The 14,056-nt window shown below is 39.5% G+C and overlaps 2 protein-coding genes across 3 annotated transcripts; one reads left to right on the forward strand and one right to left on the reverse strand.

Annotated features, from left to right (window-relative positions):
• Positions 1-267: 267 nt before the first annotated feature.
• Positions 268-6,225, forward strand: LOC139947433 (all trans-polyprenyl-diphosphate synthase PDSS2-like). 2 transcript variants are annotated; one of them, XM_071945337.1, is made up of 6 exons: positions 268-317; positions 1,238-2,007; positions 2,759-2,887; positions 3,207-3,663; positions 4,166-4,309; positions 4,728-6,219. In XM_071945337.1, the coding sequence occupies exons 2-6, from the start codon at positions 1,322-1,324 to the stop codon at positions 4,878-4,880; spliced, it is 1,569 nt and encodes a 522-aa protein (XP_071801438.1). In that variant the 5' UTR covers positions 268-317; positions 1,238-1,321; the 3' UTR covers positions 4,881-6,219. The 2 variants fall into 2 exon arrangements, with proteins under 2 accessions (XP_071801438.1, XP_071801439.1); XM_071945338.1 differs by lacking the exon at positions 2,759-2,887 and having other exon boundaries at positions 4,728-6,225.
• A 67-nt stretch (positions 6,226-6,292) lies between these two features.
• LOC139947432 (uncharacterized) lies at positions 6,293-14,003 on the reverse strand. The gene is made up of 11 exons (XM_071945336.1): positions 13,724-14,003; positions 12,860-13,040; positions 11,634-11,730; positions 11,017-11,187; positions 10,531-10,691; positions 9,824-9,984; positions 9,344-9,674; positions 8,548-8,662; positions 8,201-8,377; positions 7,188-7,321; positions 6,293-6,998 (listed from the first exon to the last, which is right to left on the reverse strand). Exons 1-11 carry the CDS (start codon positions 13,910-13,912, stop codon positions 6,850-6,852), a joined length of 1,866 nt encoding a protein of 621 aa, XP_071801437.1. The 5' UTR covers positions 13,913-14,003; the 3' UTR covers positions 6,293-6,849.
• Between the last annotated feature and the right edge of the window lie 53 nt (positions 14,004-14,056).

A 14,056-nucleotide genomic window follows, 5' to 3' on the forward strand; every position in this document is an offset into this window, starting at 1 on the left:
GATTAGACGAAACCATTCTAAACTAAGAGTGTAAATTAAAAAATAAAATGTATATTTTTGTAAATTTTCTGTTATTTTTTTAGTCATAAGACGTTTGTATATTTCAGAACAATTTTTTTTTATGTGAAATATAAAATGAATATTCTAAAACAAATAAAAATTTACAATAAAAAAGACAATATTTTGAAGCTCCCCCCTGTTTATAATGAGATGACCTCATTGCGAGATGATGTAACTCAATGTTAGTCTATTGGTGGCGCTATAACACTTTTAGTGAGAAATGAGTGAACGTGCTAAAATAGTGGTGTGGTATTTCGGTAAGTGAAACAACTTTATTTCTTTAAATGATATTTGAATTTTGGTAAAAGATATGGTGGTATAAGTTGTCGAACATTGTATACATCAAGTTTTAGAACCAGTATGAACTGATTTGTTGATAAATAGTTATTGCAAACTGAGTGAAGCTGACGACAAAAAATCACGAAGTTGAGTCCGTGCTCGAATTCGAACCACCATCATATAGTCATGTCTCAGCTCATGATGTAGTCGAGCTCAAATGTGACCTTCAAATTTCAACCATGCTTCCTATGAAAACCTACTTTCACACAATGCAAGTCTAGCTAAGTGTTAAGGGTAGGGTCGGCGTTTGTTGTTTGTTAATTTAATTTTTTGAATGTTTATTTAATTATTATTAATTAAAAGGAAAAGTTTCCGTATGGTGCCACCACTTTTTCATTCGATATGAAATAATATAGTATCTAACTTACCTCAATGAGATATCCCTTTTTGTAAAAAAGAGTGAAAAAGTGGTGGCGCCATACGGAAAGTTATCCAATTAAAATTAGTGAAAACAAGACAAAATTGTAAAGAAATATTAAAATAAAACTAAATTAAAATAAGTCACAATAATTCACATGTATGTTTTTTTATCATGACAATAAATATTCGGATAACTTTCCATATGACGCCACCACTTTTTCACTCAGTTTTACAAAAAGGGATCTCATTGAGGTAAATTAGATACTATATTATTTCATATCGAATGAAAAAGTGGTGGCGCCATACGGAAACTTTTCCATATACTCTTTAAATAATCAGTTGGTTACATGCTGACATTTTTTTTAAAAATGGAGCAAAATTACAACCTAGTATACGTGTGCATGTTAATATAATTATAACTGATATTTTAAAACCTGATTGAAAATTTAAAAATCTTTTGAAATCTTCCCCTGGGCAGGAATTATCTCAAGAAGTGTTTCTGTCGAGTTTTATCAGCATTCCCTCGTACAAATCCCGTGTATGATAAAGTTGGTTGGGCAGGATGTCGCTGCTCTGTGGTAATTTACATCGGTACTGCTCTTATCAAAAGATGTCATGGAATCTACGTCAGATAACAGCAACTGCTTATCAGAGAACTAAGTCTTCAACTTCAAGAGGGAACTCAGCCAAGAAAATTTGTTCAACCCATCAGAAAAATGAACAATTGAAAAATCCTACTGTGTGGAAAGTTGAATTGAGTGAACCCACTCCTTCTGCTTATCTACCACTCACAAACACTCACTTGACAAGACGCTCAAGGATTCAGGGTGACTCAATGAGTTCTCGTGAGTCATCTTTAAATCCAAAACTGAATGAAAATACAACATCAAGATCTCACTCCTGGACTCGGGTTGAGGGAAGAGACTCCAGTGATATTTTAAACATTCGTGGGTTTCCTCCACGCGATCACATTTCCAACGTTGGCTCATCATCTCAGATGAAAGCAGGTCTTCAGTTTCTTGGATCATCTATCAACCATGTGAGCGTAATTCCATCCCGTGGGATCAGTCTGTTCAGTTTACCGGAGAGGTCTGCTTGGTCACTCGCCATTGCGGAAGCGGAGAAGATTGTGGGATACCCGACGTCGTTCATCGGTCTCCGTTGCTTACTGAGTGATGAGTTGTCAAATGTTGCCATGCATGTCCGTAAACTTGTTGGCACAAAGCACCCACTGGTTAAAACAGCAAAGTAAGTTGACTTTTTCAGTGAAGATGATTTGTTTATTTATTTACTTATTTATTTAGTCAAAAAGAAATAATTAAATCTAATAAGTAAGAAGAGTGCGAGGGGACCTCATAGAAACCTTCAAAATTCTTACGGAGCTCGTGGATGTAGATGTCAGCAGTCTATTCACACTCTCACAAACTAGTAACACAAGAGGCCATGACATGAAGCTCTTCAAAAAAAAAGGCTAACAAAGGGCTCAATCTCAGAAAACACTTCTTCACACAACGAGTTGTAGATAACTCCAGGGGCTCACCCGGGTCAGCCCCAAGTGCCCTGCTTGTGGAGTGGCTTACTTGGGGGCTGGCCCCAGGTGCATGACGACACTACGAGAGCTGTTAGTGGTCGTTCGTTTAGCTCTTGTCAGGGGCTCACCCGAGTGAGCACCGCGGGGTAGACATGGTAGACCCAGGAAAACTAAACGAATGCATCCATTGTGGTACAGTTCTATCACGTTAATCAAGAGGTCGCTGATTCAAATAGCTCTCTAGTCGAGTTTTTATTCACTTGTGAGCTGGTACAATTATTTGAAGTGAACGATTTAAGAAATATGTTTGTTAATTTCCCTAATTTAAAGGTGTACCCTTACCTTCAGATCCCAGATACATATACCCTACATGTACCACCCTGTGACCCAACTTTTTTTTTTCACACAAACTTGATTTTAGGGGCGAGATTCCGACTTGTAAATATTCGTCTTCTTTCTTGTGATTAGAAACTTTGTGTATGATGGCAAGCACAACATTCAGACTAGAGGCTTGATCGTCTTGTTGATCTCCAAGGCTGCTGGTCCGTCTCCCAGGGATACGAGTAAACAAAGTATGGTCAGAGGAATATACCCCAGGTAAAATATAGGGTCGTGCAAACATATAAACTACTTTTCATTTTAGATGCAGACAATGTACATTGTTGTTACCTCAAAAAGTGTAGTAAATAGTACTTTTAGAGAGCTGAAAAAGGGCTTGTTTATAGAAGGCTTGTTAATGGGCCAGAAGTGCCTCTTAGAAAAAGAAAAAAACTTATGGATTTTTTTTCTCTCCTGCCTCCAAGTGACTGGGCTTGATTTGAAACTGTGGTTACCCAATCGCCTATAGATAATTTTAAATTAGGTGTTATTATTATTATTACTCAGCTTAATCTTGTGTACTCTCTTTCTCTTTCAGTCAGCGGACACTTGCTGAAATCGCCGAGATGATCCACACAGCTTTCTTGGTCCACAAAGGCGTCGTGGACATCCGAGATCTTATTCCAACGGACGGCCCTCGTAGCGTCATGGAATTCGGCAACAAGATCGCCGTCCTGAGCGGAGACTTCCTCCTCGCCAGTGCCTGCAGCGGTCTGGCGCAGCTCCGCAACACTCACGTCGTTGATCTCGTCTCTCAGTCAATCTCTGACCTCACCCAGGCTACCTTTATGAGTTTTTCTGAGGAGCTTGGATCAAAGGGGAGCGGTCAGCTCCTCCCGAATGTCGGGATCGCGGACTGGGCGAAGTATGTTTATTTGTCGTCGGGGAGTCTGATCGCTAAGAGCTGCCGAGCGGCGCTGGAGCTGGCTGGACATGGAGAGGAGATGCAGAAGTGTGCTTTTGAGTTTGGGAAGAATATCGCACTGGCGCAACAGGTAAGACAAGTTTACAACAAAAATGCTTCTAATTTATGGCATCATCTCCAACAGGCTTGGAAATTTCTTGAATTTCTTTATTTTGTATCACTACTGCTTGAACTGTTCTGGCATTGTTTTGCTCATGGGGAATATGAACTGATTGTATTTCCTCTGTAATCTGAAAACTGTAATCTTTGCATTTATATAGTTTTGTGTTTTGTTGATTCTTTTCCGGTCTTTTCAATGTCATGTTTTTAATATTAATGAACCTACATTAATAAGTTATTATAAGTTTTCATTATTATTTGTACAGGCCTACACGTATGTATAATTTGACAAACTGGTCCATTGGTATTTAAGCTAATTTTTATATACTGTCAAAAATTGAAGTTTTTGTTTGATATGTGAATTATCAGCATTTTTAAACCGTTCTGTTTCCTTGATCGTTCTTATTTTTGTACCTTGCATTTTTACCTGTGAAATTAATAAATGAAGTGAAATTCGTTATTTTGTTCCCCAGCTCAATCAAGAATTGCTGACCTTCACATCATTTGATGGCAGTGACGCTTCATTTAGTCTGACCTCCGCCCCTGTGCTGTTACATCTAGAAAGCAGCACAAACCGAGACAGGTTCAGGAACCAGACCACAGTCGATATCAAAAAGGTAAATGTTGGTTTTTGTATCAGATACCATTTGTAATTTTAAAACCCCAAATGGGAAGGGGTGTAGGGTCGATAACTTAGGACAAGTCCTAGGACTCTGTAGGAGATAAGATAAGGAGATAAGACTAGTATTAACTCTTTGAGAAATCCATCAACTGGTCACGTTGTTCCTGGGGTGGATTTCACAAAGAGTTAGGACTAGTCCTAGCTTAGGAATAGTCTTAGGAGATATTAAAAACGTAAGGCTAGTCCTAAGTTAGGATGAGTTGACGAGTAACTTGTCTTAGCTCGAGATAAGACTAGTCTTAACTCTTTGTGAAATTCACACCTGGTTGATCTGGATGATTTTGAATGTTCAGAATTTCAGTCTTTACGGAAATTGTTTTAAAAATCTTGCAATTCTATTGTCTTTACTACAGCTTCATCGAGATATTCAAAGCGGGTCAGCGATAAAAAAATCCAAGGAGTTGTGTCGAGCATACGGAGAATCTGCACGAGTAGCGATTAGTGTTTTCCCAGAATCAGACGCCAAAAACACTCTGGAGCAAATGGTGAATGCTGTCACGTTATGACATGTATGAGATAAACATCAGGTCTTGTCTTCCACCTCAAGGATCCCGGTTCGAATCCCACCAGGGGCACTATGTGGATTGGGTTTCCAGTCTCTAACTGACAAAAAAAACCACTGGAGCAAATTGTGAATGCTGTCATGTTATTAGATCAACATCAGGTCTTGTCTACCTCAAGGACTCGGTTCGAATCCCACCAGGGGCACTATGTGGATTGGGTTTCCAGTCTCTACCCTGTCTACCTGCTACCTGGCCAAAAACATAACGCAAATGTTGAATGCTGTCACGTTATGAGATCAAGATTAGGTCTCGTCCACCTCTAGGACCCCGGTTCGAATCCCACCAGGGGCCAATGTGGATTGGGTTTTTAGTCTCTACCCTGTCTACCTGCTACCTGGCCAAAAATACACGATGGCAAATTGTGAATGCAGTCATGTTATGAGTTCAACGTCAGGTTGATTAGAGTGGTATCTATGACCCTGGTTCGAATCCCACCGGGGGCACTATGTGGTTTGGGTTTTTACTAGTCTCTACCTGACCAAAAATACACTAGAGCAAATTTTGAATGCAGTCACATTATTAGCTCAACATCATTTTTGGCGTAGTTGTGTCTTGCCTAGCTTTCCACATCTAGGACCCCGGTTCTAATCCCAGTGGGGGCAATAATTTTTTTGGTTTGGGTTTTCACTAGTCTTTACCTGACCAAAAATACACTAGAGCAAATTTTGAATGCAGTCATTTTATGAGATCAAGGTCAGGTTGGTCGCAGTGGTATCTTGCCATGCCTTCTACTTCTAGGACCCTGGTTCGAATCCTAACGGGGGCACTATGTGGGTTAGGTTTTCACTAGTCTCTACATGACCAAAAACACACTAAAGCAAATGGTGAATGCTGTCACGTTAAATGAGATCAACCTGAGGTTTGTCAGAGTGGTATCTTGCCATGTCTTCTACCTCTGGGACCCCGGTTCGAATCCTAACGGGGGCACTATGTGGGTTAGGTTTTCACGAGTCTCTACCTGACCAAAAAAAAACTGGAACAAATTGTGAATGCAATCACGTTATGAGATCAACATTAGATTTGGCGTAGTGGTGTCTTGCCTTGCCCTCTTCCTCTAGGACCCTGGTTCTAATCCCGCTGGGGGCAATATGTGGTTTGGGTTTTCACTAGTCTAGTTATAAAGTTCGCTTAATCGAAAAATATGATCTGCGAAGAGTTACTCAATATTTATATGATGTTCATTTGGTGTCTTTGTGACAAAGAATGTACCAATGACTCTAGCTGTTTACAAAAATAATTAAACCAAATAGTTTTATACATATCAACTCAAATCCTTTTTATTGATTCAACAGTGTTTGTATCATCCACGTTTGAAAACAAATACATTTTTGTTATAAAATTTGTACTTAATACATTTGTAGGCCTATATCATTAATTAAATCAAATCAAACAAAAAAGAATTTTGCTTTGTGTGTCATTAATTTTCTACATTAAAAATCAACTTACTTATTATACAATGTACATTTTTCTGCGCTAATTCCGTGACTCGAATTAACCAACGACACCACAGAACTTACTTTTGTCTCCAATAACGTTTTGAGACTTCACTGTAATGTTTTATGCTATATAAAAACTGTTTATTATTATTGTCCTGACTCACCCAGGTCAAAACCTAGTGCACTTATCACAAAAGAGAAGGGGTTCAGCTAGGTGTTTTTGATTTGATTTGCTGCATACTACGCCACAGCACCTTGTAAACCATCACAGTGCTATGTAAAAGGAGTAGGTCTCATAATTTAAAGTGCCACAGATACCTTGCAGGAAAATATTTGAAGCGCCTTGAGTGTCACTGAGTGACGAATACGAGCGCTATATAAGAAGCCTTTATTATTTTTATGATGATGTGGATTTGTAGACATAGGCGTAGTCGGGTCGCCGATTCAGACACAGCCTTCTATAAGAGGCATGATGTTCACTTAGGGATGTAGTAGACTGGTTCCGTACTGCCTGGTTTCTTGCCTAGGTACAGCCTCTTGAGTTTGGCCAACAGCAGAGTGAACGACTTGGTCTTTTTACCCAGTTGTAACATCTGCATCTCCACTTCGCTGATGAAACTTGCATCTGTTGTTCGGAAGAAAAGTCAGAAGTACAGTTCTAACAATTATTATCAAACTTTATTGCTCCAAACTGGAACCAACTCAAAGTCACAACTGAACCCTTACAACAAGTTAAAACAACGGAAAAGCGCAAGGCTTAAAGTGGCGGACGCGACTTAAAGTGACTACACTATGGAAAATTAAAAACACAAACCTTGTTTCTCTGCAAGGATGACATTAAGCAGCTCCAAGTGCTGGTTGAAAACCTCCATTGGGATCAACCTCTGTAGGTACGGCAACACCTGACTGAACTCAACCTCTGTCACTGGGGGGATTGTGTAACCCAAACTGCAACAAAAATGAGAATAAAAATAATAATATATATACTTACATACTTAATGCACACGTCTTCAAGAAACCAATCAAGGTGCTTAGTTGTGGGCTCTTGTAAATGGGATCAAATCTGTCACTTAGTGATGCTCATGGCGCTCCAACATTATTGCTATTTATCCTGATGTAATGGTGTAAAGCCATTGGACACTTTAAGTAAACAGAATTGTCCAAGGCCCACACTTCGTGTATCACAACTTATATATAAAATTAGAAACCTGTGAAAATTTAGGCTCAATCGGACATCGGAGTCGGGAGAAAATAACGGGAAACCCACTCTTGTTTCTGCATGGTTCGCTGTGTCAAGACATGTGTTTCCTATAAATCCGTAATACTTGATGTCGAGAATTGAAATGTTTTAATGTTTTCTCAAAAAGTAAAGCATTTCATGGAATATTTCAAGAGAAGTCTTTAACCATTACCTTTTCTGTAAACCCTGTAAGTTGTTTGTAAATCTGTGATTTTTTTTTTTTTTCTGTTCTGAAAGTGTATAATGGCTTTAAAAGGTACTGTGGTTTTAAGACAAGTGCACTGGGTTCTTTTACAAACATTACAACAGAAATAGAAATGTCTTATTAAGAAATATTGGACTTCAAAACAGAGCGTAAGTTACAACAGAACGACATAGGGTGCTCAGCTAGAAAATGCCTTGAAGCATACAGGCATGTGCTTAGCTTGATCTATTAATTTTGTTTTTTTATCCATACACCGATGTGTGTTAGCACTGTATACTCAGTTCTTTCCTGAGTCCTGTGAAAAAATATCACCAGGCATGTTACTCAGGTAGGATTCAAACAATTCTAGAGCAGTGTCTTAGATTGATCTAATTGTAATCACCTTTTCTTGTTTGGCGTTTCCCTTGGCATCAAGGGAGACTGGACATGATCCTGTTGGTACGAGCTTTGTAGGACAGGGGGTTGAGGGTCATTGGAGGGAACCTGTGGGGCTCCCTCTATTGGTGCGGCTGGAATGTGGCTCTTAACCCCACTCGTATAAGCGTTAACATCAACGAACCTGTAGAAGATTTCAAAATTAAAAATCAATGGGGGGTGAACGAAGAGAAACTGACGAGAGCTTGACATATTATTTTTGTCGTTGTAGTAACCATATAACCAATTCCATGGTTACTCGTATTTACACTGACAGCACAAAATAATAAAAGAGTAAATAGAAACAAAATTTACCTTTGGTATGTCATAGTTAGCTCTGGTGTTTGAGGCATTTCTTCTTTGTCGGCCAAAGTGTTCAGTCGTTGATGCTTCGGGGTAATCGGATGAGAAGGTAACCCGGCGACAGGACCTAAGAATGAAAATATAATGGAAATAATGAGACACTTGGTGGTAACCAGGTAACCTGGGCACATTTCAATACAGCTGTACATTATATCAGTGAAGTATGCAAATGTTAAAAAAAGGTGAATATTTCTTAAGAGTAGTGGTCGCTCTGAAGACTCTTAGGGAGCCCACTATTTCACCATTCTACATGTTCTAAACTATTTTCTGAACCAACACTTCTCAAAAGAGATATTCACATGGTGTAGCCAGGCCTAGAATTTCATCTTTGAACACAATAGATGTTAAATTTGCATCGGGGATAAAGAATATGATTTTTTTTTTTTATATACCCATACACCGATGAGATGTTTGTTAGCACTGTATCCTGAGTCCTGTGAAAAAATATCACAGGCATGTTACTCGGGAGGAAATACTCGCCTGTGATATATTTTCACAGGACTCGGGAAAGTACTGAGTATACAGTGCTAACACACATCGGTGTATGGGTAATAAACAAAAATAAATAATCTTTGAACATGTTGAAAGGGCAAGGCCATTTTCATTTTGCAATGGCACTTTTATTGGAAAGTATTAAAGTCAATGGGAAACTTTTGAAGGGGCACCAAGGCAAAGACCCTGGCCTCGGTGGCCTGCATGTTATTCCTCTCTTAGTTATCCATCAGGCAAAGTTTCAAATCCTTCTCACCAAAAGAGGGCGCTGTTGTCATTCTGCTCTCCAAATCAAACTGCTGCCTAAGAAGCTTGGGTTCTTGTGGCAAGTCGCCACGATGGACAAACTTATCCACCAAACTCATGGGCTCCGATGGCATGGCGTTTATCGAGAACTTCTGAGCTAGCTGAACTGGCTCACTGGGTAGGGTAGGGGCTGTGGTGAACTTCTCGGCTAGGCGTGTGGGCTCGGAGGGCATGGGTGCCTGGGTGAATGGCTTAGTTAGGCACTCGGGCATTGGGGGTGTTACCTCGGCCGGGAGTGAAGGGGCGAGGTGCTGGAATGGTGGCGCTGGTAGGGAGGAATACTGAAGAAAAAGAAGTGTGCGGTTGTTACTAACTAAAAAAATTCCTAACAAAATTAAAATCAGTCCAATTCAATTTCTTTAATCTTAAAAATAAAACAAAAAAACAAAAACAGCTTTTTGTTCTAATTTCCACACGCGATTTCACTCACCTCCGACCATGCAGTAAATTTGATGGGAACACTGGACTCGGAACCAACTTCCATGTCACGCCGACTGCTGACCCTTAGGTCAGAGGTCGTGGGTATACTCTTCTTGATGGAAGACATCAGCACAGGGGGGATGGGTGAATCAACGAGGTAGGACTTTGTATCTGAAACGTAACAACAACCTTTGGTTGTTAAAGGTAATGGACACAGTTGGTAACTGTCAAAAAACAGTATTCTAACTTGGTGTATCCCAACATTATGTGTAAAATAACAAACCTGTGAAAATTTTGACTCCATTTGTCATCGAAGTTGCAAGAAAATAATGGAAGAAAAAAAAAATGATGTGATTTTGGAAGTTTATTCCAAAGTTTTGGTCCAGTTACTGACAAGGCGCTATCGGCAAAAGTGATGTGGCTTGTTCTTGGTACAACAAAGTATGGTGAACAGGAGCTATTTGACCGAAAGTGTCTCCAGCAAACACCAACTTGCAGCATGTCCATCACGGAAAAGAACTTCAAAGAACTGCCTCTGGCTACCAGCAATCTTGGTGGTCTAGTTGGAAGACACTGCTCTAGAATTGCAAGGGTCTTGGGTTCAAATCCCACCTGAATAAAATGCCTGGGGAAAGTACTGAGTTTACAGTACTCACACACATCGGTCTCGACGCTGTATGGGTAAAAACCAAAATGAATAAACTTCAAAGAATTTACCGATGAACTGTGTTGGCGTTTCTGTTGGGATAACTTGATTGCCAAACATGCCGGGTGTGACTAGGATGGTCCTGTTGGTGAACGGGGTCCGCATCCCGGGTTTCTGGGTATGTTGGGGTGTCGTCGTTGGGTACATGTAGTTTGGTATGGCAGATGGGGCCCTGGAGATAGACAATTAAACAGTGGATTAGTTGACTGTCAATATTAATTTACTTACCCTATCTACCCTCATCTCTCATCTATTCTTCGTAAGTTCTTTGTTGTATCCAAACTTTCTGTCAGTCATCTTCAATGATCACCAGTGTTTTAGTTGGCATTTAGTTTAGCATAATAGGCCTACAGGTAGTTCTGTAAAGCATTTTTTTCCTGTAGCTAAACTTTTGCTTGCAAGTATTGTTTCCGTACTTTGTGAAATGGGCAAAATAATAATAACTATAGTATAATAATGAATTTTGAAAAACAAAAATATAAGTAGCTGTTACATACTGAGGGGCAGCGAAATCTGTCATCTTCAGATCCTGATTGTTTGCATCGTGGAGACCCAAGTTGGACATCCTATCCATCGTCCACTGGCTGATGCCGAAGTCTGCCAGTTGCGGCGTCCTGTTCGGATCTACGGGGGGTGCTGCTGATTGAGCTCGAGGCGGGGTGCATAGTCTGAGGAGAGGGTTTCTGTTAAGGTGTTTTTGTTGAAAGATACAATGATTTCTGGGTGTCGTGGCCGAGCGGATAAGAGCACCGAATTAAAGCTCTGGTGATTCTGTTCAGCAGAGTGTGGGTGTGAGTCCCAGTCGTGACACTTGTGTCCTTATTAAGCAAGACACTTAACCATTGCTTCGTCCTTCGGATCGGACGTAAAGCAATAGAACCTGTGTGTACCATAATTGTATGTTAAAGACTCCAGTACACAGTTATCGCTAAGAGAGGGTTTGCCCCAGTGTGTCTGGCAGTGCGTTTATCTCAATCATTTGAAGACGAAGATTGGGTTGAAATGGTTGGTCAACTTCCTAGAATTAAAATGTTACAGAGCTGGTAGGGATAAAGAACCAATAATGTACAATTGAAAAAACAATATCCTACAAGTTAAAACCAGGCAAGGATACACTGAATCTGTAGACATTTTGGAGTTTTCTTTTGCAACCGGTGAAGTTGGTTCAGGAGCAACGTTCTCCTTCTCTTGGTTCTTTGTCTTCTTGTTCTCTGAAACGACAAATAAAAGTTCAGAAGTAGAGTTGTGCCTTTGTCTTTCCTAATGGTTAAATGCAACTTTTGAACACTGGTACCCAATCTGTATGGTCAAAACCACAATTTGATTTTAAGAAAGGAAGACTTAAGGGCGAATTTATCCATATTTGGAAAACACAATCTAAGAAACATTCTGACAGTTACATTTCTCAGATTCAAATTTGTGTAGAGACAAAAGCTGATACTTTTCTTAACCACATTAATTCTAAGAGGAATGATTCTCAAAATGTTTTATACTTTATACAAAAAATGCTATCCCTCTAACCAAGTAATTTTGAGTGATTACCAAATGTTTCTTACAGTTTCAAAGGCAGGAAGACCCAACTGATCCAACCTGGGCACAATTTCATAGAGCTGCTAAGCACAAAAATTTGCTTAGCATGGAATTTCTACCTCGATAAAAACAGGATTACCAACCAAATTTCCACATGATTTTCTGGATGAGCCAACAACAGCTGAATACTAGTAACAAGCAATATGCAACAAATGGAAATTTGGTTGGTAATCCTGTTTTTATCAAGGAAGAAATTTCATGCTAAGCAAATTTTTGTGCTTAGCAGCTCTATGAAATTGGGCCCAGATCTTGATCTTAATAAAATAATTATTGATCAGCTCCTTACTAGGAACAACACTCAATGAGGTCAGGTCAGGAGGGAGGAACTCCCAGTCGACTCGATTTATGTGTACCTATGAGTGTATGCTGAAACTAAGTGGGTTAAGTAATGCTGGCTGTTAGCGTTAAGTAGGGGAGTGAATTCCATTTCCAGTCTTTTGCAGTATTGGGAAAGTATGACTTATAAAAGACGTTGGTTCTAGAGGAAGGAACTCTAAGGGTGGGTGGGTTGTGATTTCTAGTGGTGACAATTGTGGGGTCTCTAAGGTTGAAGTTCAGATGTTCTTCCAGATGCCAAGATTTGTCTCATCTTTATCACACTGTCCCATGCCTTGAATTTCACTCTTGAATGGGCACAGCAATTTCCCCTCTGGTAAAGGGCACTTCTATGAGGACAATGGATCTTTGCAAAGGGGACGACTGCTTTTGCCGTGGGTGCCGTTGGTTTATTTTGAGGACTGTTATCCCAACCTTGTTTTGGCTGTTGTGTCTCCACCCCGTTGTATTTCTTGTAGCCATACTGTTCGAGATAACCTTCAAGCTCCTCCATCTGCTGTTTGGTAATATCACACAGACCCTCGCAGGCATCAACAATCTCTTCAAAGGACTCCGCCGACGAATGGAAATCTTGCAATTGCTGGCTGACTTGTTCCTGGGAAGAATTCAAAATAGAGCACTGTTTACTGCCAACATAAAATAAAATGCATTACTTTTATACGTGTTGTACCCTGTCTAATTTGTGGCTCGCGAGGATCTTTTTAGGAAAACAGTAAATAATGTTGGAAAAAATCCGAAATTGCATGTATTAAAAACTATTAGTGGTACAAGGTAGCATAAAATTTGATGATTTTTGTTTGCTGTTTGATGGCATAGCACTAGCACGGAAAAGTTCTTAAACAAAAAGCACTTATTACAAATTATGTTTAACTCAGACTAGAGTCTTACTCTAGACCCAGTAAATTACGAAAAAAGGAGTACAGTCAGTACAATCAGTGAACACCTCAGAATACTGCATCTATGATAACTTCCATCTGATTGTATGTTCACTGAATAATGTACTCAACCCCTTGGCAAAGGTTATTTCCTAGATTGCAATGATGATTCTAGTTTTTGGAACGGAAATTACACTTTAAAAATAAAGTTTTTAACTAGGCCTAGGCCTAATTCTAATTAAAATATGTATTTGTTTTATTAAAAGTTATTAAATTTAAACTTATTTTATTGTAAGTAAAACAACAAACATGCACTTCTATGTAAACATGACAAGCTTCGATTTGAATTGAAAACATCTTGAGGAAAACTTCATTTCATATTATAAGTTTACACGAATTCTACCTTCATTTTCTGCGCATCAAATCGCATTTCCTTCAGAACAAGTTTAGCAGACGATACTTCTCCATTCGATTTCGAATTCGAAGTTCTCATCGCAACCGGTCTCTCCATACACGTCTGCAAACTTGCCGTTTCGTTCACCGTTGACGTCGCTACACGGCGCAGTTTGGTGAAGAAGTTCTCTTTCTCCATTTTGATTTGGCAAAAAAATTCACAAACTTTCACAAACTCAACCTAAAATCCCAAATTTCAACCTCAAAAGTTGCTAACGATTTGATTCAAATCAAAATCTGGCGCTCTTGTTGATGAATTAGGACGCCCTCCCGAGGCAATGAC

Source organism: Asterias amurensis, chromosome 14, assembly GCF_032118995.1.
Source record: "Asterias amurensis chromosome 14, ASM3211899v1".
Lineage (NCBI taxonomy): Eukaryota > Metazoa > Echinodermata > Asteroidea > Forcipulatida > Asteriidae > Asterias > Asterias amurensis.

Coding starts and splice junctions, on each gene's coding strand:
- LOC139947433 (XM_071945337.1), top strand. CDS start 1,322: ATGTCGCTGCTCTGTGGTAATTTACATCGGTACTGCTCTTATCAAAAG. Junction 2,008..2,758: donor CCACTGGTTAAAACAGCAAA/GTAAGTTGACTT, acceptor TCTTGTGATTAG/AAACTTTGTGTATGATGGCA. Junction 4,310..4,727: donor CCACAGTCGATATCAAAAAG/GTAAATGTTGGT, acceptor TCTTTACTACAG/CTTCATCGAGATATTCAAAG.
- LOC139947432 (XM_071945336.1), bottom strand. CDS start 13,912: ATGGAGAAAGAGAACTTCTTCACCAAACTGCGCCGTGTAGCGACGTCA. Junction 11,731..12,859: donor GACACAACAGCCAAAACAAG/GTTGGGATAACA, acceptor TTGTCGTTTCAG/AGAACAAGAAGACAAAGAAC. Junction 9,675..9,823: donor AATTTACTGCATGGTCGGAG/GTGAGTGAAATC, acceptor CTTTTTCTTCAG/TATTCCTCCCTACCAGCGCC.